The sequence below is a fragment of the Cervus canadensis genome, chromosome 2 (assembly GCF_019320065.1).
Source record: "Cervus canadensis isolate Bull #8, Minnesota chromosome 2, ASM1932006v1, whole genome shotgun sequence".
Classification (NCBI taxonomy): Eukaryota; Metazoa; Chordata; class Mammalia; order Artiodactyla; family Cervidae; genus Cervus; species Cervus canadensis.
In genome coordinates, this window is record NC_057387.1 from 19,361,583 (window position 1) to 19,385,934 (window position 24,352).

The 24,352-nt window shown below is 37.3% G+C and overlaps 1 protein-coding gene across 1 annotated transcript in view; it reads left to right on the forward strand.

Annotated features, from left to right (window-relative positions):
• Nucleotides 1-24,352, forward strand: part of SNX27 (sorting nexin 27) — a 77,591-nt gene that overhangs the window by 47,096 nt on the left and 6,143 nt on the right. Inside the window, exons 3-9 of the mRNA XM_043458366.1 lie at nt 451-643; nt 2,205-2,269; nt 4,073-4,177; nt 7,086-7,164; nt 10,392-10,555; nt 19,119-19,208; nt 24,076-24,225. Of these exons, the coding sequence (XP_043314301.1) occupies nt 451-643; nt 2,205-2,269; nt 4,073-4,177; nt 7,086-7,164; nt 10,392-10,555; nt 19,119-19,208; nt 24,076-24,225 (846 nt within the window). The remainder of the gene's footprint in view (nt 1-450; nt 644-2,204; nt 2,270-4,072; nt 4,178-7,085; nt 7,165-10,391; nt 10,556-19,118; nt 19,209-24,075; nt 24,226-24,352) is intronic.

The window sequence follows — 24,352 nt, forward strand, 5'->3', positions numbered from 1 at the left end:
TTCTGGCATGTTTATTAAAAGTAAATCTTGTTTTATGGTGACCTTGAACATAAATTCTCTGTTAAAGTACATAGAGAAATATACCTATGCTGCTGCTAAGTCACTTCAGTCATGTCCGACTCTGTGCGACCTCATAGACGGCAGCCCACTAGGCTCTGCTGTCCCTGGGATTCTCCAGGCAAGAACACTGGAGTGGGTTGCCATTTCCTTCTCCAATGCGTGAAAGTGAAAAGTGAAAGTGAAGTAGCTCAGTTGTGTCCGACTCTTCGCGACCCCATGGACTGCAGCCTACCAGGCTCCTCCGTCCAGGGGATTTTCCAGGCAAGAGTACTGGAGTGGGGTGCCATTGCCTTCTCTGACCTAACCAGTGTTAATCTGAACCTGACTCTAGATGATTCTGTGATTTAATATATAGTAAGTAGGCTTTTTTTTGTTCTTCCCCCTCACCAGGTCTACAATGTTTACATGGCAGGGAGGCAGCTGTGTTCTAAGCGGTACCGGGAGTTTGCCATCTTACACCAGAACCTGAAGAGAGAGTTTGCCAACTTTACATTTCCCCGACTTCCAGGGAAGTGGCCATTCTCTTTATCAGAACAGCAATTAGATGCCCGACGTCGGGGGTTGGAAGAATATCTAGAAAAAGGTAAGCCAGCCTGTTAAACTCTATTATCTTGAGTAAACATAGGGTCAAGATAGTATGTTGTGGCTCTTAAGCTGCATAGCTAAGTTCCTGAAACTCAATAGTGAAAGTCACGTTTCTGACTATAGATGTTGATTGATCTGAGCATTAAAGCCAACACTGAACTGTTCAGTACAGCAGTTAATAGCCTATATTATTGACTCACTGAACACTTAACAACAATAAAAAAAATGCATAATTATTTTTTATGCGTCAAGGACCTATATTTATAGGGTTATATTATTTGCCAGCAAACACATACACACTCAACATGCTAAATGTATTTGGAAGCTAGGTGTTTAAGACATTTTTACGAAAGTGATTCTTAGTTTACTGACATAGCCTACTTGAAAACTCCTTATTCCTTTTGGACAGGTTTGCTGAGTTGTAAGTAAGCTAAAGTCCCCTTGTTCTTAGCAGGTTATAGGTAGAAATATTATAACTAACTTGTTATTAGTATCTCAGGACTTGCAGACAAGACATTAGGAATCTTTGGAAGCTGAGACATTCATTTGTCTAGAAAGGCAGGGAGAGATGACACGAATCTCCTAAATATGATGGTTCAGTTTGTGGCTCAGAGAGGAGACCTTGCTTTGATATATTATAGAGTTATAGAATTTGCTAGGCGTGCAATAGTTTTTTCTTTAAAATACTCATTTAATAGAATAATGGTCTTACGTGGTATTTAGTAATTCTGTGTCCTTGTAGAAGAACTAATTGACCTAGTTGAATTTTTTAAAACTTTGGTAGAGAGCTTTCCCTGAAGAAAAACCATTTCCTCCATAGAAGGTAGTTAAACTTCATCTATTTTTAACTTCTCTAAGGTGGAATGGCCTCTAAACACAGCCCTTGGGAAATGAAAAAGAGTACAATTTTTTTTTAATAAAATGAAGTAAAATCAGCTGTGTAATTTATTATCCCCATGAGAATGTTAGGAAATTGACTCTCTTAGATGATTACCTGCTTACCTGCCTGTTTTCCTTTCCTTCCTTTTCCCTTTTTCTCTTTTTTTTTTTTTTTTCAGTTGTAGTTGTTTTGAAGTTAAACTTAGTGAGATGAGAAGATGTACTCAGCTTAATACTTGATTACCCCTTTTTTTCCAAAATGGCTTTGAATGTTAATGATTCTCTTACTGACCTTCTCCTATGCCAAATAGATATTTTTCTTTGTATTTTAATTGTGTGTTTGATACATTCCTAATTGTCCGTGCTCTTGCTCTATTCTCTGGCTTATTAACACAAGCCATCAAAGTTGGATTTACTGAACTTTTATTTCTCTTTTATGAGTGACTTCCTTTGTCTATGTTTAATGTTTTTAGCAAGCTGTATCTTTGTACATCCTGTTATTCCTCAGTTCTACTTCATATGTAAATGTTTGTTGTGCCTTAAAATACCATGTGTCATGAATGGCATACTATTTCAGCATTGCCTGCTACTGATGATTTATATTTAAATCTTGATAGGTTCTTGACTATATATTCTTAATTTTAGGGCCTCATGCCAGATTCTATCTTTGTTTTCTATAGTGTGCTCAATACGAGTCATTGGCGAAAGTGACATCATGCAGGAATTTCTATCAGAATCAGATGAGGTAGGTGAATACCCACTACAGTGACTATTTCCCTCTTGGCTCCTTGTGGGGAAAATGGAAGTTTTTGTTTCTGGATTGAATTGCCATAAATTCTCCAAATGACTAATTTTTCAACTTCTTTTTTTTTTTAAGTGTTCTGCTTATCCTTCATGTCCTAGTGTTAGGTCCACCTTCTCTTTGACCCCTTCCCTGATGTTCACGTCATTAATTTTCTGTTCCACCAAGAATTTCTGCAGTCAGTACCACTTAATTGTCACCTTGTTGCTATCTCATTCTCTAATTTTTTATACATATAGTCAGGTTATCACTTTATAATTTTACTTTACTAGAGTATGAGCTACCTGTAGGTAAGAGCTAAATCTTAATTGTTTTCTTTTCAGCTTTTTGACATAATTGTCAAATAGGAATTGTATATATTTTGGTATATGATTTGATGTTTTGATATCTGTATAAATTGCGAAATGATCACTATAGTCAAGTTAACATATTTATCATCTCATTACTATTTCCTCCCTTCCTTCTTGTTCTTTTCTTCCTTCCATCCTTCCATCTTCCCTTCCTTCCTTTCTTCACTTCTGATCTGCCCCTTAGCAAATTTCAGATATATGAAATAGTATTGTTAACTATGATCACCATGCTGTACATTAGATCTTCAGAACAAGAGCTAAATATTGATCATCTTCATATTCCCAGTGCCTTAGCACAATGTCAAACATATTGTAGGTGCTTAATGAATACTAATTGATTAGACACATGACTGTGTAATGCTACTGTACTAGTATGTTATTCATTGATTATTTTATATGTATATATTTTATTTTCCCAACTGGATTATAAGTTCTTGCAGACAAGGGCTTATAACAAAGTAATGCTTAGGATGATTTTAGGCAATTTTACTTTTTAAAAAGTGGTATTTAGTAAATAGTTGTTCTCTGTAGTAAAAATGCCAAGGTCACAGTTTGTTAGAGGAATGTGTAAATTTATAAAAAGCAGTAAGAGAAAAGGACTTCTTTTGAATTAAGGAGGATAAAAATTGTTTACTCTTCGCTTTAAGAAAATTGTACATCAGACTAATGCAGATTCCTGAGTTTCATTAATTTTTCCTTTCAAAGGTGTGGTGATTATTTCAGAATCTGGAAAGGAACTTAGAATTTCACTTGGGCCAGTCTGGTATTGTTGTTGTTCAGTTGCTAAGTTGTGTCCAACTCTTTGTGACCCCATGGACTGTAGCCCACCAGGCTCCTCTGTCCATGGGATTTCCCAGGCAAGAATACTGGAGTGGGTTGCCATTTCCTCCTCCAGGGAATCTTCCCAACCCAGGATCAAACCTGTGTCTCCTGCATTGGCAGGTGGATTCTTTACCATTGAGCTACCAGGGAAGCCCATGCCTGACCATTTAAAACCAGATATTATTTGTTGAAACTACTGCTTTCGTTGTTTTGTTTTCTCATTTGTGAGTTCTGAATGTTTGAAAGTAAGCCAAAAATTTCATCTGTGTTTGACCTAGACTGCTTCACACAAATTTTCTGTTTTGGATATGCACACATTGAGTTTAACATATTTCTTTCCTTCCTGTTCCTCTTAAAGGTTAACTTTTGCTGGAGCCGAAAGTTAGCTTTATGACTGACTTATAAAATGTAAATGTATTGATTTATAAGATGTCTTTTTTCCCCTTTTCATTGAAACTCATTTTCTTTCCATCACAAGTTTAGGTTGTTGTTTAGCTAGCATGTTGCAAGGAGAGTGAAGATATACTGGGTCATAATTTTTTTTAAATTAATTCTTTTTCTGTCTTTTCCCCAGAATTACAATGGTGTGTCCGATGTAGAGCTGAGAGTAGCATTACCAGATGGAACGACAGTTACAGTCAGGGTTAAAAAGAATAGTACTACAGACCAAGTATATCAGGTAAATTAAACTTGAACAAGTAGCCTTGACATTGTTGGTTTAAAACTGAGAAAGATAGATTAAATGAGTTAATACATATAAAGTGCTTAGAGTATCTGACATGTAATAAATTTATTAAATATTAGCTGCTAGTGTTGATGTTAATTATTATTAATTTGTAAGTACTTTGTCTTGCTTAAAAGAAAGGCAATAAATATCTTAGGTCGTATTGGTTGTGATTGGTACCCCCTCTTTTTAATTGTAAAAACTTTATAATGTACCTGAAAATAGAATAGTACCATAAAGTCCCATGTTCTCATTACTCATATTTAATAATCCTCAAGATTTTGCCACATTTGTGTTCTATATCCAGTTTTCCTTTTCCTTTGTTTAAATATTTTATGACAAATTCCATGTTATTGGACCTGAATGCATTTCTGTATGCCTCTCTAAAAAATATGGACATTCTTCTTATATAATCACAAAACCATTATCAAGCCTAAAAAATTAACTACTTACATGGTATTAACTAATAACAAATCCATAGTCAAGTTTTCCCAGTTGTCTAAAAATGATTCTTTACAATAGGTTTGTTAAAATCTGGATCTAAACAAGGTCCTCATGTGATATTTGGTTTTTATGTTTGTTTTAATATAGGGCAGGCTCCCTTTCCTTCCCTTCCCCAACTTTTCCCCCCAGATTTTTTGCCTTATTGCAGAAATTGGGTCTGTGTCCTGTGGAATGTTCCACATTCTGAATTTACCCATTTGTTTCTTTTGTCTATTTATATCATTTAATATGTCTTTCTGTTTCCTTGTATTTTCTATAACTGTAATTTTGCTCTAGAGGCTCGATTAGATTCAGCTTTTCTGTTAAGACTACTTCGTAATCTGTGTTATGTACTTCATATTACTTCTCAACAGGTGGAACACAATATCTGGTTATCCACTTTTAGTGATTAATTAGTAGGTTTAGGTGGTAATAACTTGATATCTCCATTGTTTACTCCACCAATTTTTTTATTCATTGAGTTTTTCACTGATGATTGCTGTTATAACCAGTGATTTTATTAAGGGTCGCAAAATGCTGATTTTCCACTTTTCTCACGTCTTCACATTTATTAACTCGAATTCTTCTATAAGAATGTTCCCTTATCAACGAAGGTTATTTGGTATCCTGAAATACAGTTTGTAGGGAAGGGGAGATAAATATGTAATTCTTTCGTTTTATTGCCAATTTGTGGTATAAAGAAATGGTGCCCTTATTGATTCCAGTGATATCCAATGAGATTTTTTTTTTTTAGTATCATGTGGGATTTTAGGTACTCAGTATGATTTAATCAAAAGCAGTATTCTTTTTGGTGCTCACATTGTTCTGTCTTTGGTCACTGGCAGCTCTTTCATGTCTGCTCCTGTGGGTTTTTTTGGTGCAGTTCATTTGTTTATGATAGCATCCTTGCTTTTTGGTACAACAAGATGCTTCGGGCTCATCTTTGTATATTTCCTATACTAGATCTAGAATCAGCCATTTCCCCAAGGAGTCCTGTTTCCTTTCAGTGAGGAATGGTATTTAAAGATCATGATCCGGGTGCTGGGTATAATTGTTTCTTTTAGGCCTTTTCTTTGGTCGTTAATCTTGATTTGATAAAGGTTTTCAGAGAGACTAGCAGGTTTTTGGATATTAGTGCTTATTTCTACTTTGTAGCAAATAAATTATCCCCCAAACATTTACTGTATACCATGGCAAAGAGTATGTATAGGATCTGAGGTATTTCAGAAATTATAAAATGGTAGATTGATTACAAGGAAAACATTAATTTTATATAGCTTACTGATGTTTTGTTTTCAATATTTCTCTACAAAAGTCTAATTTTTTTTTCAGTTTTCTCCTTACCCAGTCACTGAGACTTCTAGCTATAAGCCATTTTCCAAACCCTGAGAAGATACCAGTTTCTGTCTGGTGCAGTATAGAATTGTAACTTAGAACACTTACAGTCTCCAGTTTCTACCTCACTTCAGGGATGACCCTAGGTCTGCTTCGTGAGCAGATCTGGGAAGAAGGATATACTTCTGTTTGGTTTACTGAGACACTAATACCCAAGAGTTTCGTCTTGTTTAATTAACATCTTATTTATACATTTTGGGATTGACCTTGAAAAGGAATTTTGATACTACTAGCTTGTGTTTTTTGCTTTGTGTTTTGTTGTTGTTTGTATGTAATTTCAGTTTTCTTTTATCTGCATATGGATCTTGTTTTTATTTGTCATGTTAGGACCTTAGTTTCTAGAGAGAAGAACTGATACTTGTTCAAAGTGTCTTTGTTGTTCCAACATTTTGCTTTTTTCATGTGGATAAGAATGACAATAATTCTTAGGAAATGGAGGTCCCAAGCATGAGACATGGATTATCTGAAAAGTAAACAAGAATAATTTGTGAAGTATGAACAAAATTGATAACCAGTATTTTAAGCTCAAGAACCAAAGATATAGATCTTGTATGGTAACAGCCTGTATTAAAATGTAGGCTGAATGTGTAAGACTAGATATTTATAAGAATTTATTTTCCTCTTAAAATCTGTCCTTGTGAAGCACATGTCTTGTTAAGTGCTGTTAAAAAAGACCCTTATGAGATGAAGTTACATTTCAGAGAGCAAAGCTGATATTTAAGGAGAGACTATTAATCAGCTTTAAAATTCATATTTAGAGATCATAGCTATTTGGGTCAAATACTATAGGTATTTTTACCCTTTTATTTCGTGCATGTATACATACATACAAAGAAGAGTAGCTATGGTCCATGGATTTAGTTTATATGAAATCAAGATAGTAAGACCCTTCTCTTCCCCCTGCTTCTCATGCATACACCCGTCTTTTCCCAGCCCCATGAAACTGCTTAGTGTCCCTAACTAATGTATTTCATTTACACTTTAGGCAATTGCAGCAAAGGTTGGCATGGACAGTACAACAGTGAATTACTTTGCCTTATTTGAAGTGATCAATCATTCCTTTGGTAAGTGCCAGTGACTGATATTAAGTTTGGGAATATTTTATTCTAATACTAATGTACCGAATATCCCAGAAGCTGTCAGATTGAAACTGTTGGCCTAGAGAAGAAGATATTGAAGATACAGGGCAGTCCCACTAATTGGAACTGTTTCTAACAAGCAGACAGGACAAATCCCATTAAGCCCAAGTCTAGGTATCTGATCGCCTTTTTCTTCTTCTGTCAGTGTTGATTACTTGCACCCAGCACTGAAGCAGATATTTTCATGAGATTTTTTAAAATCAGAGATTCAAAATTAATATATTCTAATGAAACCACCTTAAAAAGATTTTATTTAACTACAACTTGTTTTAGTGTTCTTTATGCTTTTTGTAGATTTTTAAGAATAGCTTTTTATTTTCAGGAGTTAGAAAGAGATACACTGATTGAAAGGCTTTGCTTTAGTGCATGTGTTTAAGTTTCTGTGTAAACAGGTATCCTTTTTCTAGGAAGTTTTGTTGCCTGGTGACAAAGATTTTCTTTTACATATTATTTTATAAAAGCCAGGAACAGTTTCATTGAGACCACAAAGCGGGGAGGAAGTCAGAAGGCTCTCTTTAAATGACAGATTTCCAATGGTTTATGGGTTTTTTCACATCATACATATATAGGGGTAAGGCCAGAAACAACAGATAATATCAATAGATCAGAATTTCCCCATTCTGGAAAGGGAGAGAGTTTGGGAGATTTGAATCGCCCTGAATTGTTGTCGCCTTGACCTGTCGTCGCAGGTCAAGGTAGAACAACTTTGATTCCCTCCAAAGCAACTATTTCTCAATTATTTATTGTCTTCCCAACTCTCTGTAGTCTAATAGGCAGATATAAATGTTGCAAAGGATTGCTAAGGAACCAGGACACTAGGATTCTAATCTTATCCTTCTTTTCTAAGCTTTTCAGTTCAGTTCAGTTCACTCAGTTGTGTCTGTCTTTTTGCGACCCCATGAACTGCAGCACACCAGGCCTCCCTGTCCATCACCAACTCCCGGAGTTTACTCAAACTCATGCCCATTGAGTCGGTGATACCATCCAACCATCTCATTCTCAGTCATCTCCTTCTCCTCCTGCCTTTAGTCTTTCCCAGCATCAGGGTCTTTTCCAATGAGTCAATTCTTTGCATCAGGTGGCCAAAGTATTGGAGTTTCAGCTTCAGCATCAGTCCTTCCAATGAATATTCAGGACTGATTTCCTTAGGATGGACTGGTTGGATCTCCTTGCAGTCCAAGGGACTCTCAAGAGTCTTTTCCAACACCACAGTTGAAAAGCATGAAATCTTTGGTGCTCAGCTTTCTTTATAGTCCAACTCTCACATCCATCCATGACTACTGGAAAAACCATAGCTTTGACTAGATGGACCTTTGTTGGCAAAGTAATGTTTCTGCTTTTTAATTAGCTGTCTAGGTTGGTCATAACTTTTCTTCCAAGGAGTAAGCGTCTTTTAATTTCATGGCTGCAGTCACCATCTGCAGTGATTTTGGAGCCCAACAAAATAAAGTCTGTCACTGTTTCCATTGTTTCCCCATCTATTTGCCATGAAGTGATGGGACCAGATACCATGATCTTAGTTTTCTGAATGTTGAGTTTTAAGCCAACTTTTTCACTCTCCTCTTTCACTTTCATCAAGAGGCTCTTTAGTTCTTCTTTGCTTTCTGCCATAAGGGTGGTGTCATCTGCATATCTGAGGTTATTGATATTTCTCCTGGCAAAATCTTGATTCCAGCTTGTGTTTCATCCAGTCCAGCGTTTCTCATGATGTACTCTGCGTATAAGTTAAATAAGCAGGGTGACAATAGACAGCCTTGATGTACTTCTTTCCCGATTTGGAACCAGTCTGTTGTTCCATGTCCATTTCTAACTTTGGCGTCTTAACCTGCATACAGATTTTTCAGGAGGCAGGTCAGGTAGTCTGAAATTCCCATCTCTTAAAGAATTTTCCACATTTTGTTGTGATCCACACAGTAAAAGGCTTTGGCATAGTCAATAAAGCAGAAATAGATGTTTTCCTGGAACTCTCTCACTTTTTCGATGATCCAACGGATGCTGGCAATTTGATCTCTGGTTCCTCTGCCTTTTCTAAATCCAGCTTGAATATCTGAAAGTTCATGGTTCACGTATTGTTGAAGCCTGGCTTGGGGAATTTTGAGCATTACTTTGCTAGCATGTGAGATGAGTGCAATTGTGCAGTAATTTGAGCATTCTTTGGCATTGCCTTTCTTTGGGATTGGAATGAAAACTGATCTTTTCCAGTCCTGTGGCCAATGCTGAGTTTTCCAAATTTGCTGACATATTGAGTGCAGCATTTTTACAGCATCATCTTTTAAGATTTGAAATAGCTCAACTGGAATTCCATCACCTCCACTAGCTTTGTTCATAGTGATACTTCCTAAGGCCCACTTGACTTCACATTCCAGGATGTCTGGCTCTAGGTGAGTGATCACACCGTTGTGATTATCTGGGTCGTGAAGATCCTTTTTGTACAGGTCTTCTGTGTATTGTTGCCACCTCTTCTTAATATCTTCTGCTTCTGTTAGGTCCTTACCATTTCTGTCCTTTATTGTGCCCATCTTTGCATGAAATTTTCCCTTGGTATCTCTATATAAAGACAGTAAACATCAAGAGAAAGAACTCAGCCTTTTTCAAGAGAAACAGTATAGAAATTAAAAGTGGTAGTGTTTTATCTTGCTTGAGCATTGTTAGGAAGAGGAAATAATGCTACCCAGAAGACACTTTTCACTTTGATGAATGTCTTATATTTGTGGAGGGATAGGGAGAGTCTTTCAGCTCTTAACAATAAAAGCACCATAAGTAAATAAAATGCACTATAGCTGGATAAAAGGGGAGACTTGCTCTAAAGAGGTTCAGTGGTCATTGCCATAACTTGCCCAATAATGGATCAGATATTTTAACTGACTTTGGAGTAGGTGCTGTCTGCAGAGTCAACATGTTAACTGAAGGGTGTGTCATTCAGGTGAGAGATTTCAGTTAGCTTGAGGCTCAACTGGCTAGTCATATTAGAAGGTATAGATTTGGCTAGAAAAATGGATATTTTGTGGTCCCAAGGCAGAGCTTCTTGACAGTCTAAGCTGATGTCCTGGTTAATGATCAACTCCATTCTTGTCTGCTTTACACAGTTGATACTAAGGAAATGCCTTATGTGTCTTCTCACTCTGGCTGTCTTTGTTTTGTCTCCTCTCTAGTGCGTAAGCTGGCACCTAATGAATTTCCCCATAAACTCTACGTCCAGAATTATACATCAGCTGTGCCGGGTACCTGCTTGACCATTCGAAAGTGGCTTTTTACGACAGAAGAAGAAATCCTCTTAAATGACAATGACCTTGCTGTTACGTACTTCTTTCATCAGGTAGGTAAATTGATCTCCCTGGAGAGGCCTAATTTTTTTTTCTGTATGTATATAGTGGTCATTTGCCAATCCTGTGTGAATCCTTGAGTAAGCTGTTTTGCCTCCTAGATTTTAGTTAAATTTGTAAAATGTTCTGTTGCATTTCACAAAAGATAAGTTTAAGAAGAGGATATCCTGGAGTTCAAAATGTATTTATTTTTATTTTTTAAAGCAATAGCAAATGAAGATTATGGGGCTGTGTACTTTTTCAAAAAGATCTTCATCAGACAATATGGAAATCCCTTTAAAAACTAGGAATAAAACTACCATATGACCCAACAATCCCACTACCCTGAGAAAAACCATAATTGAAAAAGGCATGTGTACCCCAATGTTCATTGCAGCGCTATCTGCAAGAGCTAGGACATGGAAGCAGCCTAGATGTCCATCGACAGATGAATGGATAAAGAAGCTGTGCTACATATATACAATGGAATATTACTCAGCCATGGAAAGGAACGTGTTTGAGTCAGTGCTAATGAGGTAGATGAATCTAGAGCCTATTATACAGAGTGAAGTAAGAAAGAAAAACAAGTATCAAATATTAATGTATATATATATGGAATCTAGAGAGATGGTACTGATGAACCTAATTGCGGGGCAGCAGTGGAGACGCAGACATAGAGAACAGACTCCCGGGCATGGGAGGCAGAAGGAGGGAAAAGGGTGGGGTGGCTGAAGAGAGTGGCATGGAAACACACACACTGCCGTGTGTAAGACAGACAGCCGGTGGGCCTCTGCTGTGGGACCCAAGAACTCAGACGGCTCTGCGACAGCCCAGAGGGGTGGGCGGGCTGGGAGATGGCAGGGAGGCTCAGGAGGGAGGGGACGTGTGCATTACCTGTGGTTGATTCACGCTGATGTATAGCAGAGACCAACACAATGAAGCAATTATCCTTCAATTAAAAAGAATAAATTAAATTTTCATCAAAATTATTTATCCATAGAGCTTAAAGCATCACATAGTTCTACACAGGTTATTATGAAAAATATTCGTTATTCCCACTTCTTTCCTATCATAGGCAACCACTTTCACCTCTTTTTAGCTTTGTTTTTCTGTTGTTATTTATTCATCTTTTTTCAAAAAAATTTATTGAGGTAGAGTTGATTTACAATGTCGTGTTAGTTTCTGGTGTGCAGCAGAGTGATTCAGCTATACATATATGTGTATTCTTTTTCATAGTCTTTTCTATTATGGCTTATTGCAAGATATTGAGTACAGTTCCCTGTGCTAAATAGTAGGTCCTTGTTAATTACCTATTTTGTATATAGTAGTGTGTATCTGTTAATCTTAAACTCCTAGTTTATCCCCTGCACTTTCCCCTTTGGTAAGCATGTGGGATCTTAGTTCCCCGACCAGGGATCAGGCACATGCCCCCTGTATTGGGAGCATGGAGTCTTAACCACTGGACTACCAGGAAAGTCCCCTGTTTCTGTTTTTTAAAGAAGTTCATTTGTGTCATATTTTAGATTCTACATATACATGATATCATATGATATTTGTTTTTCTCTGTCTAATTTCACTTAATATGATAATCTCTAAGTCTAGCCATGTTGCTACAAGTGGCATTATTTCATTATTTTTTATGGCTGAATAATACTCTTATCTCACACAGACAAACACACACACAGAGACACACATGTTCTTAATCCATTCATCTATCCATGGACGTCTAGGTTGCTTCCATGACTTGGCTCTTATAAATAGTACTGCAGTGAACATTGGGGTTCTTGTATCTTTTTGAATTAGTTTTCTCTATATATATGCCCAGGAATGGAAATTTTGGATCATATGTTAACTCTGCTCTATTTTCAGTTTTATGAGGAACCTCCATACTGGTTTCCACAGTTCTCTTCAGTTCAGTGTTCATTTGCTCAGCCGTGTCTGACTCTTTGCGACCCTGTGAACTGTAGCATGTGAGACCTCCCTGTCCATCACCAACTCCCAGAGTTTACTCAAACTCATGCCCATTGAGTTGGTAATGTCATCCAACCATTTCATCCTCTGTCATCCCCTTCTCCTCCTGCCTTCAGTCTCTCCCGGCATCAGGGTCTTATCCAGTGAGTCAGTTCTTTGTATCAGGTGGCCAAAGTATTGGAGTTTCAGCTTCAGCATCAGTTCTTCCAATGAATATTTAGGACTGATTTCCTTTAGGATGGACTGTTTGGATCTCCTTGCAGTCCAGGGGACTCTCAACAGTCTTCTCCAACACCACAGTTGAAAAGCATCAATTCTTCAGTGCTCAGCTTTCTTTATAGTCCAACTCTCACATCCATCCATGACTACTGGAAAAACCATAGCTTTGACTAGATGAACCTTTGTTGGCAGAATAATGTTTCTGCTTTTTAATAAGCTGTCTAGGTTGGTCATAACTTTTCTTCTAAGGAGTAAGTGTCTTTTTGTTTCATGGCTGTAGTCACCATCTGCAGTGATTTTGGAACCCCTGCAAAAATTGGTGTAACTACTTTCCTCAGTAGCTGCACCAATTTACATTCCTACCAATAGTGTAGGAGGGTTCGTTTTTCTCCACACCCTCTCCAGCATTTCTTTCTTTGTGTGTGTGTGTGTGTGTAATAAAGTTTTATTAAAGTATAAAGGAGATAGAGAAAGCTTCTCACATGGGCATCAGAAGGGGGCAAAAGAATACCCCTTTGCTAGTGTTAGCAATGGAGTTATATACTCTCCAGTGAATCCAAAGAATGTCTGGAGGTTGCAAAGACCTCACCAGACCCACTCCCATAATTTACATTTTAAGATAACAGAGTTGGCTAGAAGGTTTAATCCAAAGATTGTCCTCAGGCAGGATACATCCTTGTAAAGACCAGACCTACTCCCATAATTTATGTTTTAAGATAACAGAATTAGCCAGAGGGTTTAATCCAAAGACTGTCCTCAGGCAGGATACATTATTGTTATATAATCCTAAGGAATGTAGAGGAAAAAAAGTAAAAAAGTTTGTCCTTTCTTCCTCCTTGAATATCCCAGACCTCTCTCTCCTTGGGGACCCCTAGACTTCTTATCAACCTGCCTAGGAAATGACTCTCTCATTCCCCCCTTTTCTTTTAGGAGAATTATGTTGCCTAGGGAAAAGGGGCGTCTTTCTCATTCCATAACTGCTTCCGAGCTGACAAGGGGCGTTGTCCCTAAATTGGTGAGGCAACATATTCTCCTAATCCTCATAGTGAGGATGTCTGATCCAGGGGCTCCAAGTAATAGTTGGAGGAATCTCCAGCATTTCTTATTTGTAGACTTTTTAATGATGGCTGTTCTGACCATTGTGAGGTAATACCTCATTGCAGTTTTGATTTGCATTTCTCTAATAATTAGTGATATTGAGCATATTTTTTAAAAAATTCATTTTATTGAAGTGTTGATTTATAATTGTGTTAATTTCTACTGTACAACAGAGTGATTCAGTTACACATGTGTATACACATGTTCTTTTTCATATTCTTTTCCATTATGGTTTATCACAGGATATTGAATATAGATCCCATTGCTGTATAATATGACTTTGTTATCTATTCATCCTATATATGATAGTTTGCATCTGCTAATTCCAAACTCCCAATTCTTCCCTCCCCCAATCCTTTCTCCCCCGTGGTGACTGCAGATCTATTCTCTATGTCTGTGAGTGTGTTCTGTTTCACAGATATGTTTATTTGTGTCATATTTTAGTTTCTACATACAAGTGATGTCATATGGCATTTGTCTTTTTCTGACTGACTTTGCTTAGTGTCATAATCTCTAGGACTGCCTATGTTGCTGCAAATGTCACTATTTCATTCTTTTTTTATGGCTCAGTAATATTCCACTCTGTGTGTGTGTGTGTGTGCGTGCGCGCACACGTGTGCGCATGCACGCGCCCCAGGTCTCCTGTCTTGCAGGCAGATTCTTTACCATCTGAGCCATCAGATCACATAGGCCTCCTTAAATTAATTCCCAAGTATTTTATATTTTTATTACAGTTATGAATGGAATATTTTTTCTTTGTGTTGTTGGAGTAGAAAAATTATTTTCTAGAAGTCAGAATATCTGGTTCAGGTAAGTACAAGCTCTCCATTGGGTAAATACTTAACATATAGCTTTGTTAAGATCTGTTTTCTGATCTGTTAAAGGGTAATAGTAGTACTTCACTTTTTAAAAAAATCGGTATCAAACTTTAAACAAAGCAGAGCTTGTGAAATTACTTTTTGAATTATAAAACCGTAAAGCAAAAGTAAGGCTGGCTTCCCTGGTGACTCAGTGGTAAAGAATCCACCTGCCAGTATAGACGGGTTTGATCCCTGGGTCGGGAAAATCCCCTGGAGAAGGAAATGGTAATCCCCACTCCAGGATTCTTGGCTGGGAAATCCCATGGACAGAGAAGCCTGGTGGGCTGTATAGTCCATGGGGTCGCAAAGAATTGGACACAACTTAGCAACTAAACAACAACAACAGAGCGAAACATTTAGGTGGATAGATAGAAAAGCTTTTGTTTTTGTATCAGTGTCTCATACCCCAAAACTTTTTGAACTCTCCTGTTTCTTCAGTTTTTTAACCAGCTTTATTGAGGTATAGTTGACACAATAGACTGTATATATTTAAAATTTATAATTTGGTAAGTTTTTTTTTTTAACTCTCAGCCGTTTAAAAATGTGCAATTCAGTAGTGTTAAATTCACTTCATTATGCAGTAGATCTTCAGGACTTTTTCCTCTTGCAAAACTAAAATTCTACCCATTAAACAACTCATTTTCCTCTCCCCTACTTATGGCAACTCCCATTCTACTTTCTGTGAACTTGACTACTTTAGATATCTCATGTAAATGGAATCATACATTATTTGTCTTTTGTGACTTGCTTATTTTATTTAGCATAATGTCCTTAAGGCTTATTCATGTTATTAAAACTGAATAATAATATGCCATTGTATGTGTATATCACATTTTGTTTATTCATCTGTGGATGGACATTTGGGTTGCTTTTACCTCTTGGCTATTATGAATAATGCTGTTATGAACATGGTTATGTAAATGTCTCTTCAAAATTCTGCTTTTAATATCCCCAGAATCATGATCAATGGCTGGATCATATGGTAGTTCTATTTTTAATTTTTTGAGGAACCGCCGCACTGTTTTCCGTAGCAGCTGTACCATTTTACATTCCTAGCATTGCACAGCAGCTCAAATGATTTTATGATTGACTAGGTAAACAATTGTGCCTTTTGGAAAATAATACTAAAATTTTTCGCTCACTTAATTTTAGTTGATTTTTTGTATCATATTTTGTTGGTGGGACTGTCTCAGGCATCTCATCAGTTCTAAGATGCCATCAGTTGTAAGAAGCACTAGTATTTTATGTACTGCTAAGAGAAAAAAGCTACCAATTAAACAACATATATCATTGATTATAAGATGCATCCCAATTATAGGAATGATAAAATGTGAGAAAACTGTGCACCTTAGAATTGATGAAATACTAGATAATAATGATAGTTATGTGCCATTTCCTTAAAAATTGATAAAAGTCAAAATCCATAGTAGGATGTATTTAATTTCTGGCTAAACCTGGCAGATTAAACATACACTTAAACTACTTTTTGAAAGCTTACTAGAATAATCATAATGGATTTTAAGAGGCATAAACCTGTGAAGAGAATAGGCTGAGACACAATAGATGAGAATGGTCAACAGTTTTTAGAAAACGAATGTTTGAATGAGTCAACAGGAGTTTGGTGTTTGGTTATTGTGGAAGAATTGGTAAGAGGCATGTGGAAAGTTACAAACATAAGGCAGTTAACCTAAAAGGAAAACAAAATATATAAGAAAGGAAGCCCTGGTAACAGCACATGATTTAGTTGTGAACAATGTTTACATGCTTATAATAATGTGTTGAGTACAGTATTCAATACTGATTACTGAGTTAATTTTTATTGAGATGTTGGAGGAAGAAGAGAGAGTGTAGGAGTGGTATATGAAAGCTAAAACATTACTATTTTTGGCTGCACATTATGGTATGTGGGATCCTAGTTCCCCAACCAGGGATTGAACCAATGCCCTCTGCAGTGGAAGCATGGATGCTCAACCACTGGACCACCAGGGTAGTCCCTAAAACTTTTTTTTTAACTCTTTTTATTTATTTTTAAAAATAATTTTATTTATTATGGCTGTGCTGGGTCTTCATTGCTGTGTAAGGACTTTCTCTAGTTAGGTGAGCAGGAGGCTACTTTCTAGTTGCAGTGTGGTGACTTCCTTTTTTGTGGAGCATGGCCTCGAGGGCACGCAGGCTTCAGTAGTTGTGGCATGTGGATTCAGTAGTTGTGGCACATGGGCTTAGTTGCTCCGAGGGATGTGAGATCTTCTGGGATGAAGGGTTGAACCCATGTCTTCTACATTGGCAAGAGGATTCTTTACCACTGGGCCACTAGGGAAGCCCAAAACTTATTATTTTTAACACAGCAAGTCAACATTGTCTAAAATTGACAAGTTAGGAATTAGCATAAGCATGACATTTAGAATTATGAAAGGAATATTACAAAAAACTGCTTACAGTGCTTAACAATATCTGGAATGAGGCTGTGTGATCAAACTTGTTTTGGTTAGATGCCTCTTAGTAATACATATTTTTAAAAACTATGTATCTCTTTTATTTCATAGATTTTTTTCAATTAAGGGAAAAAGGAATCTAGTGTCCTCATATTTTATGTTTTCCACTCAGCCAATCAAGCAATATCATCTTGATTAGAAATGAGTGAGGAGAGAACATTTTTACTGCCCCACATGAAAATAGTTCACTTAGAGTTGCTGGAGTAGATGTTCACTCTGGCCCACCTCTGCCCAGGGGAAATGGTCATCAGTAAGTATTTAAGTGCTGTTACTAGTTGGACAGTTCTAGGTATTGGAGAAACTGAATTGATAAACCAATATTTGTTTGTTTTCCCTCTTTACTTCTCTCCCAACTTTTCAGTCTGATTTAAATTTGATCTAGCTGGAGCAGCCAAGTCTTTTGGTGATAGTATTCAGGTTCTTCAGGACATTGGTGGCAGTTCTCATTGAGCATCCCTTCTGTGAATATAATCTCTCTGCCTAAGTGAATCCTCGCTTGTATGGCTAGGGTTGGGGAGACACTGGGGTACTCTCTCCAGTGGCAGTCCCAGGGAGGATATATCCTTGTGTGGTTCTTAGAATTTAACAGGCAAATGAAGCCAATATCAGTGGTAGTAATAATAACTATTTATATATATTTACAAAGCTGTTAACATTTTTTATCTTGTTTTGTTGTCTACCTTCAAGATGGGTTTTATTCTTGTTTACAGAATGAGAGGGTTTAAGTGACTTACTCAAATGTATATGGGTAGGTGACAGCTAGAATTTGAACTCGTCTCTTGACTTCAATCCTGAATTCATTCTAATAGGCAAATGTTTTCCTGTAAAAGACTATGGGGAATGATTTCTACCTGAAGGAAATTGGCAGTTTTCTGGTAAAGATTCAGGTGGTTCCCTGCCTGCTGTCTGCATAGGGTTGTCTTTGGAGTAACTCACTGAGGGTAGATCCTGAATGCTCTGGACAAATGGTTCTGTTTGTTCTTTTTCTTTTTTTTTTTTTCCCTCCCAAAGATCAGTTTTCTCTTCCATTGAATTTTTAAGGTTTTTCTTAGAGTGGAGGAGAGGTGGAGTAAGGTTGGGAAGGGGGGATGTATGTTTCATACAGCTGAACTAGGAATAGTTTATTATTATATCTGGATACCTTCATTTCTATATCAGATCCTCGCTGGAAATTCATGGTCTCAGATTTATCACTTCTCTCTTCCAGTTGCTACCCCGCTGGACTAAGGTCTTGTTTCACTTAATGCTAAAAGTACCACAATATCATTGATCTTCCTTGTTTCATTCTCTTCTTAGCTTAAATCATTTGACAGTCATGTAGAGATCAATCTTTCTGAAACAACAACTTTTTATTTATTTATTTTAGCTTTCTACTGTCCTTAAGTCTAAATTCCTATGCCTGCTCTTTGGGATCCTTCATATTCTATTAACTTATGCATCCAGAATTATTTTTCATTGTCCACTAACATGTATCCTTTATTCTGATCAGGCAGGTCTGTCTCCTGAATATATTTAAATTCAAACCCATTTCTGTTTCGTGACTTTAGCCTGAAGTTTCTCCTATTCAGCCTCTCCTGTGGGGTCCAACCAAGACTTCCTTGATAACTACAGTTAGCAGTAAGCTTTCCTGTTCTGGCTTCATGTATCACTTACTATTTAAGTCACACATTTTTGCTACTTCATCATCATCTTTAATACAGTATTGTGTGCTGTCTCTCAGTGTTCTGAAATTATTTCACATGTATAAATTAGCCTGAGTTTAAATCTAACAGGACAGACCTACAATAAGAGTTGCAGGGTTCACAGGCAATGATGATGATGGTCCAGATGGATAGGAATTATTGTGAAAATGAATCTGTATCCCTTTATTTCTATCAAGAATGTACTTGATAATAATTTTTACATTTCTTTCTTCCTTGCCTTTGTTTTGGTGACAGGCTGTTGATGATGTCAAAAAAGGTTACATCAAAGCAGAGGAAAAATCCTACCAATTACAGAAGCTGTATGAACAAAGGAAAATGGTCATGGTAGGTTTATGTTCCATAATCTCTTTATAAAATGCCCCTTATCCCTTTTTAAATTTAATTTAACTTTATATTGGAGAACAGGTGATTTACAATGTTGTGTTAGTTTCAGGCATATAGCAAAGTGATTCAGTTGTACATACATCCATTCTTTTTCAGATTGTTTTCCCATATAGGTTTATTACAGAATATTGAATATAATTCTCCGTGCTATACAGTAGGTCTTTGTTGATTATCTATTTTATATATAGTAGTTTGTATGTATTAATCCCAAACTCCTGATTTGTCCTCCCCATCCCCACCTTTCCCCTTTGGAAATTATAAGTTTGTTTTTGAAGTCTGTGAATCTCTGTTTTCTGTATATATTCATTTGTATTATTTTTTAGATTCCACATATAAGTAGTTGTGAAAAGTCCATTTGTAACCTTTTTTTAGATTCCACGTGTAAATGATATCATATAGTATTTGTCTTTCTGCTTCTGACTTACTTCACTTAGTATGATAATCTCTTTTTGAATTATAGTTTTGTCTGGATATATGCCCAGGAATGGGATTGCTGGATCATATGGGAATTCTATTTTTAGTGTTATGAGGCATCTCCATACTATTTTCCACAGTGGCTGCATCAGCTTACATTCCCACCAACAGTGTTGGAGGATTCCCTTTTCCTCACACCCTTTCCAGCATTTGTTATTTGTAGACTTTTTGATGATAGCTATTCTGACTGGTATGAGGTGATGCCTCATTATAGTTTTGATTTGCATATCTAATAATTAAAAATGTTGAGCATCTTTTCATGTGCTTTTTGAAAATTCCCCTTCTTATCTTTTAAATTTGTTGTTCTACTCATTTTTGAAAGATGTTGCAACCTGGTCAGTGGCTTAACTGATTTAAAAAGGAGTGGGGTACTTACCCAGTAGTCCAATAGTTAAGACTCCACACTCCCAAGGCAGCGGCACGGATTCAATCCCAGGTCGGGGAACTAAGATTCTGAGTGCCGCATGGTGCTGCCAAAGAAACAAAAAAGGAGGGGGGTAGAGAGCTTGACATAAAGTCTATTGTGTTCCTCTATTTAGCACACAAAGAGCTTATTGTTTTATATATGGGTATATAACTTTATTATTAGTGATTACTAAACAATGTTCTTTTTAATAATAAAAAGGCCTAAAATAAAGATGTACAAAACATTTAATATGATAAAAATAAGGCTCTGTGAGAATTAGTATTTAGGTGTTTAACATTAGAAATTATTTCAGTTGTGATTGAGCAGTGGCAAAGTCGTTTGTTTTCACAACTTCCATCTCTGCAGTTGCTTGAACGTTTATGCTCAGTAGTGCTGTTGGTTAGTGTGATATCCTAGAGCTGTGCTGTTTGATTCCATAGCTACTAGCCTCGTGTGGCTACTTAAATTCAATTTTAAATTTATTTAACTTAAATAAAAGTTAAAATTCAGTTCCTCAGATGCACATTTCAGGTATTGAGTGAGTCGCTAGTAGCTATTGTATTGGACAGCTCAGATATGGAACATTTTCATCACCACAGAAAGTTCTGTTGGAGAGGGCTACTATGATATTCTTAGAATATTTCAGAAATAGTTTTGAATTTATATATGCCATAAATGGAGGGATGAAACTTGTCAAAAATAAAATGTATAAAGAACATTTATAAAGACTCTACTAGTATCATTTTAAAACTTCTTTCCTGGCCAGTTCATATAGTTGAAAATTTTCCAATTATAGTTTTTTCTAATAGTTTTCATATAGTTTCTACACAGTGGAGTAGGAAATCACAGTTCACTCCAGTATTCTTGCCTGGAAAATTCCATGGTTAGAGGAGCCTGATGGGCCACAGTCCATAGAGTTGCCAAGAGTCCGATACAGCTGAGCAGTTGAGCACAGTTTTTACAGAAGGCAGTAATTGCACTGGTAATAATTCTAATAGGCCACTTGAGTTTCTTTTGTACTTTCTGAGCAGTTTTTAGGAGGGAATGTTTGGAATAAGAACACAAACAAGTTAGCCACTGAACTTATTTAGCTCCTTCCTAGTCTTATATCTAGGTGGGATATTTATTTTATCACTCATATGACAAAGAGGGAACCATCTACCAGTGTTCTGCATACCAACAGGCTGAAATAGACATTCCCCAAATCTTTTAAATGGAATTAAGTCTTGGCAGAATTTTGGTTAAGGGAATTTTGCTGTGTGGGAGACAAAGATTTTAAAACTGAGCTTCCACCTCTTCTTTAATGGTATTGTCTTCTATATATTAATGCATGATTCTGACCAAAACATCTGCATATTTTGGTGAAAAGGGCTGTTAACCCCTGCAATAGTTCTTTGGCTTTGTCAAAACCAATAGAATCAAAGCAATTTCATAAAAGCTTCTGAATGTGGAGTACATACTGTTTCTTTGAACATATAGCACTCTAAATGCACTATCTTCCATTTATACATTTACAAAAAATATTTGTTGAACACCAGGTATGTGCCAGGTACAATGCAAGGTGCTAGAGAAATAAATAGGTTTGAGCTGTTCTGTGGCAAAATATAGCAAGTCTGAGTTTAACAAACGTAGTAATCTAGTATGAAGTTATTTCTTAGACTCATGTTTGTATCTTGTCATACAAGGTGAAGAACGCAAGTGCAGTTCGTACGTTGATACGTTTCCCCGTGGGTCATCTTAACTGAGTGTAAATATAAAATGTGCTTAAACGTTTATGGAATTCTGTTCTCTTGAAAGCCTAGTGCCAGTGTACTGTTTTGTACTGGCTACATAATATTGCAGCCTGATTTTAAAGACCTCCTACCTCCCCAAAAAAGTTTGGATTTTATTCAGGTGTTAGTGTTCAGAGAGATTAGCCTAGACAGTGGTCATGGTCAGTACACTGAAACTTCCACCTCAGATGGATCCCTCAGAGCCCGTGGGTCTTGATACCATTATGTGTAACAGCGTAGCATGTTGATAGGCCTAAGATTAGGCCCGATCACTATGATATTTTGCCAGATAACTGTGAGACTTTCAGCCATTCACAAACTTCTCACTTTCAGTTTCTTTCTTGTAAATTGGGGATATTAGGATTGCTTGCTATCAAGTAGAGTCTTGAGGAAACATCACAAAGTTCTTAACAAATAAATAAGCTTTGTGTAAGTTGCTTTGCTCCCCACATACAGAGGATAGCTCATACCTTTGCCATAGTTTGTAATACCCAATATGATCAAAATGTTTTTGTTTTTTACTTATTTACAAAGTTAGATTGAATCTCAAATTTGTATGGTTGAGAACATAATGTATACAAGACTTGTTTTTTTTTTTCTCTCTCTTTTTATTCCCTTTCAAACAGTGAATGTGTGTATCTTATGTCTTGCCATTATTGAACTGACAAATAGAAGTTTCTGGGTTTGTGTTTGTCAACATAATTTTTAATGATTTCACATAAGGTGATATATGTGGAGGTCAGTGTTTCTCAAAGTATAGTCCCCAGCTCAGTTACACAGGAATCACTTGTGAAGCCTGCTTCAAGTGCATATTTCTGGACTCCACCTCACATACACTAAGCCAGAATCTCTAGGGGTAGGATCTAGAAATCTTTGTAGATTTTTACAGAAGCACCCTAATGAGGCTGAAACTTCAGGTGCTTGAGAATTGCTGCCCTTGAAATTTGGGAGAGTTGGTTCCCACGGTTCCTCTCAGGCCTTGATTCCAATATTAGATCTAGTTTGACCCTCCGCAGGAAGTTTGGGAGAACAGAGAGCTCTACACAACCAGGATTACAAATCAGGGTCTTTTTTGTGCCTGTATCTCTTCTCTTGGTGAGGCAGAAGGCAGCTCTCCAGTGTATTCTAACTTCCTTACCCATCTAGTTGAAATCAGCTGGGGGCTCCATCTTTGTCTTCTGACTCTCTGCGCACATTGCCACTCTGCCTGTTCTTCTGTGTGACATGCAGGTGGTGGTGTCACACAGATGCAAGACTGTTGGCTTGTTTCCCAGGTCAGAGTCCATGCGTCGTCTTTTGTTCTCATTATCTTTTCTGTTTCTCTCCTACTTTCCTTCCCGCTACTTCTCTTTTACTCTGTCCCCACTCAATGCAAAGTAGTGTTAAGGAAGAGAGAGGCTAGCCTTAACTGTGGAGGAGAAGAGTCAAGAGTTCAGAGAGCTCTCTGGGGAGCATTGTACCTGTGAGGGTCACATCGGTCACTTGATTTGGGTCCAGATGCTTTTTAAGGAGGCCTGTATGTTGGAGACCCAGGGGACAGTGGGGCTGAAGGGGACTAGTCGGTAATAGAGAAAAAGGATCAGAGGCCTAGAAATTAAACCTGATTTGTAATCCTGGTTGTACCACTTATTATTACATGTAACATTAAGCAAGTCTCATATTATCCTGGGTTTCTATAAAGTGACTAACTTTTAAGTTTCTCTCAGCTTAAACCTTTTATGAATATGAGATTTGGGTGGTTTCATCCTCATCACTGAGATCACTCTAACTTTTGATTGGAGAGGGCACGAGAAACATTAGTTCTCAGATAGATTTGATTTCATCCCTTAGGTACAGTGAAAATAGAGGGCTGGACTAAATGGCATTATGAGTTCCCTCCTCTGAGTCTTGGTTGCAGTCTCTCTTCTGGCTTCATTTATGTATCTTTTTTAAGTAGAGAAAGAGACAAGGGTTGAAGTATGGAGGTGAAAGTTAGAAGGAGGATGAAGGATCATCCAGGAGTCCTGTCCCACATCCTGTCTGGATGTGAGCCCAGAGGCACAGTCTATAGGTTGTGAGGATTTTCTTGGTTCTTTTGTGCCTTCTCAGCAGCTCTTGAGGATGGTATAGTTCCAGGGGAGCACTGTTTCTCTTTCCCTTTTTTTTTTTTCCCTAGTACCTCAACATGCTAAGGACTTGTGAGGGCTACAATGAAATTATCTTCCCCCACTGTGCCTGCGACTCCAGGAGGAAGGGGCATGTTATCACAGCCATCAGCATCACGCACTTTAAATTGCATGCCTGCACTGAAGAAGGACAGCTGGAGGTGAGAGTTCACCGAGCAGGCGCCTGGCCAGGGGCAGGGCCAGGGACACCGGGAGTGCTTTGATGCTCACTTGCTATGTTTTAGTTCCTACTTGGGGTGGGGGAGAGTGAAATCAAAACTGTTTTGA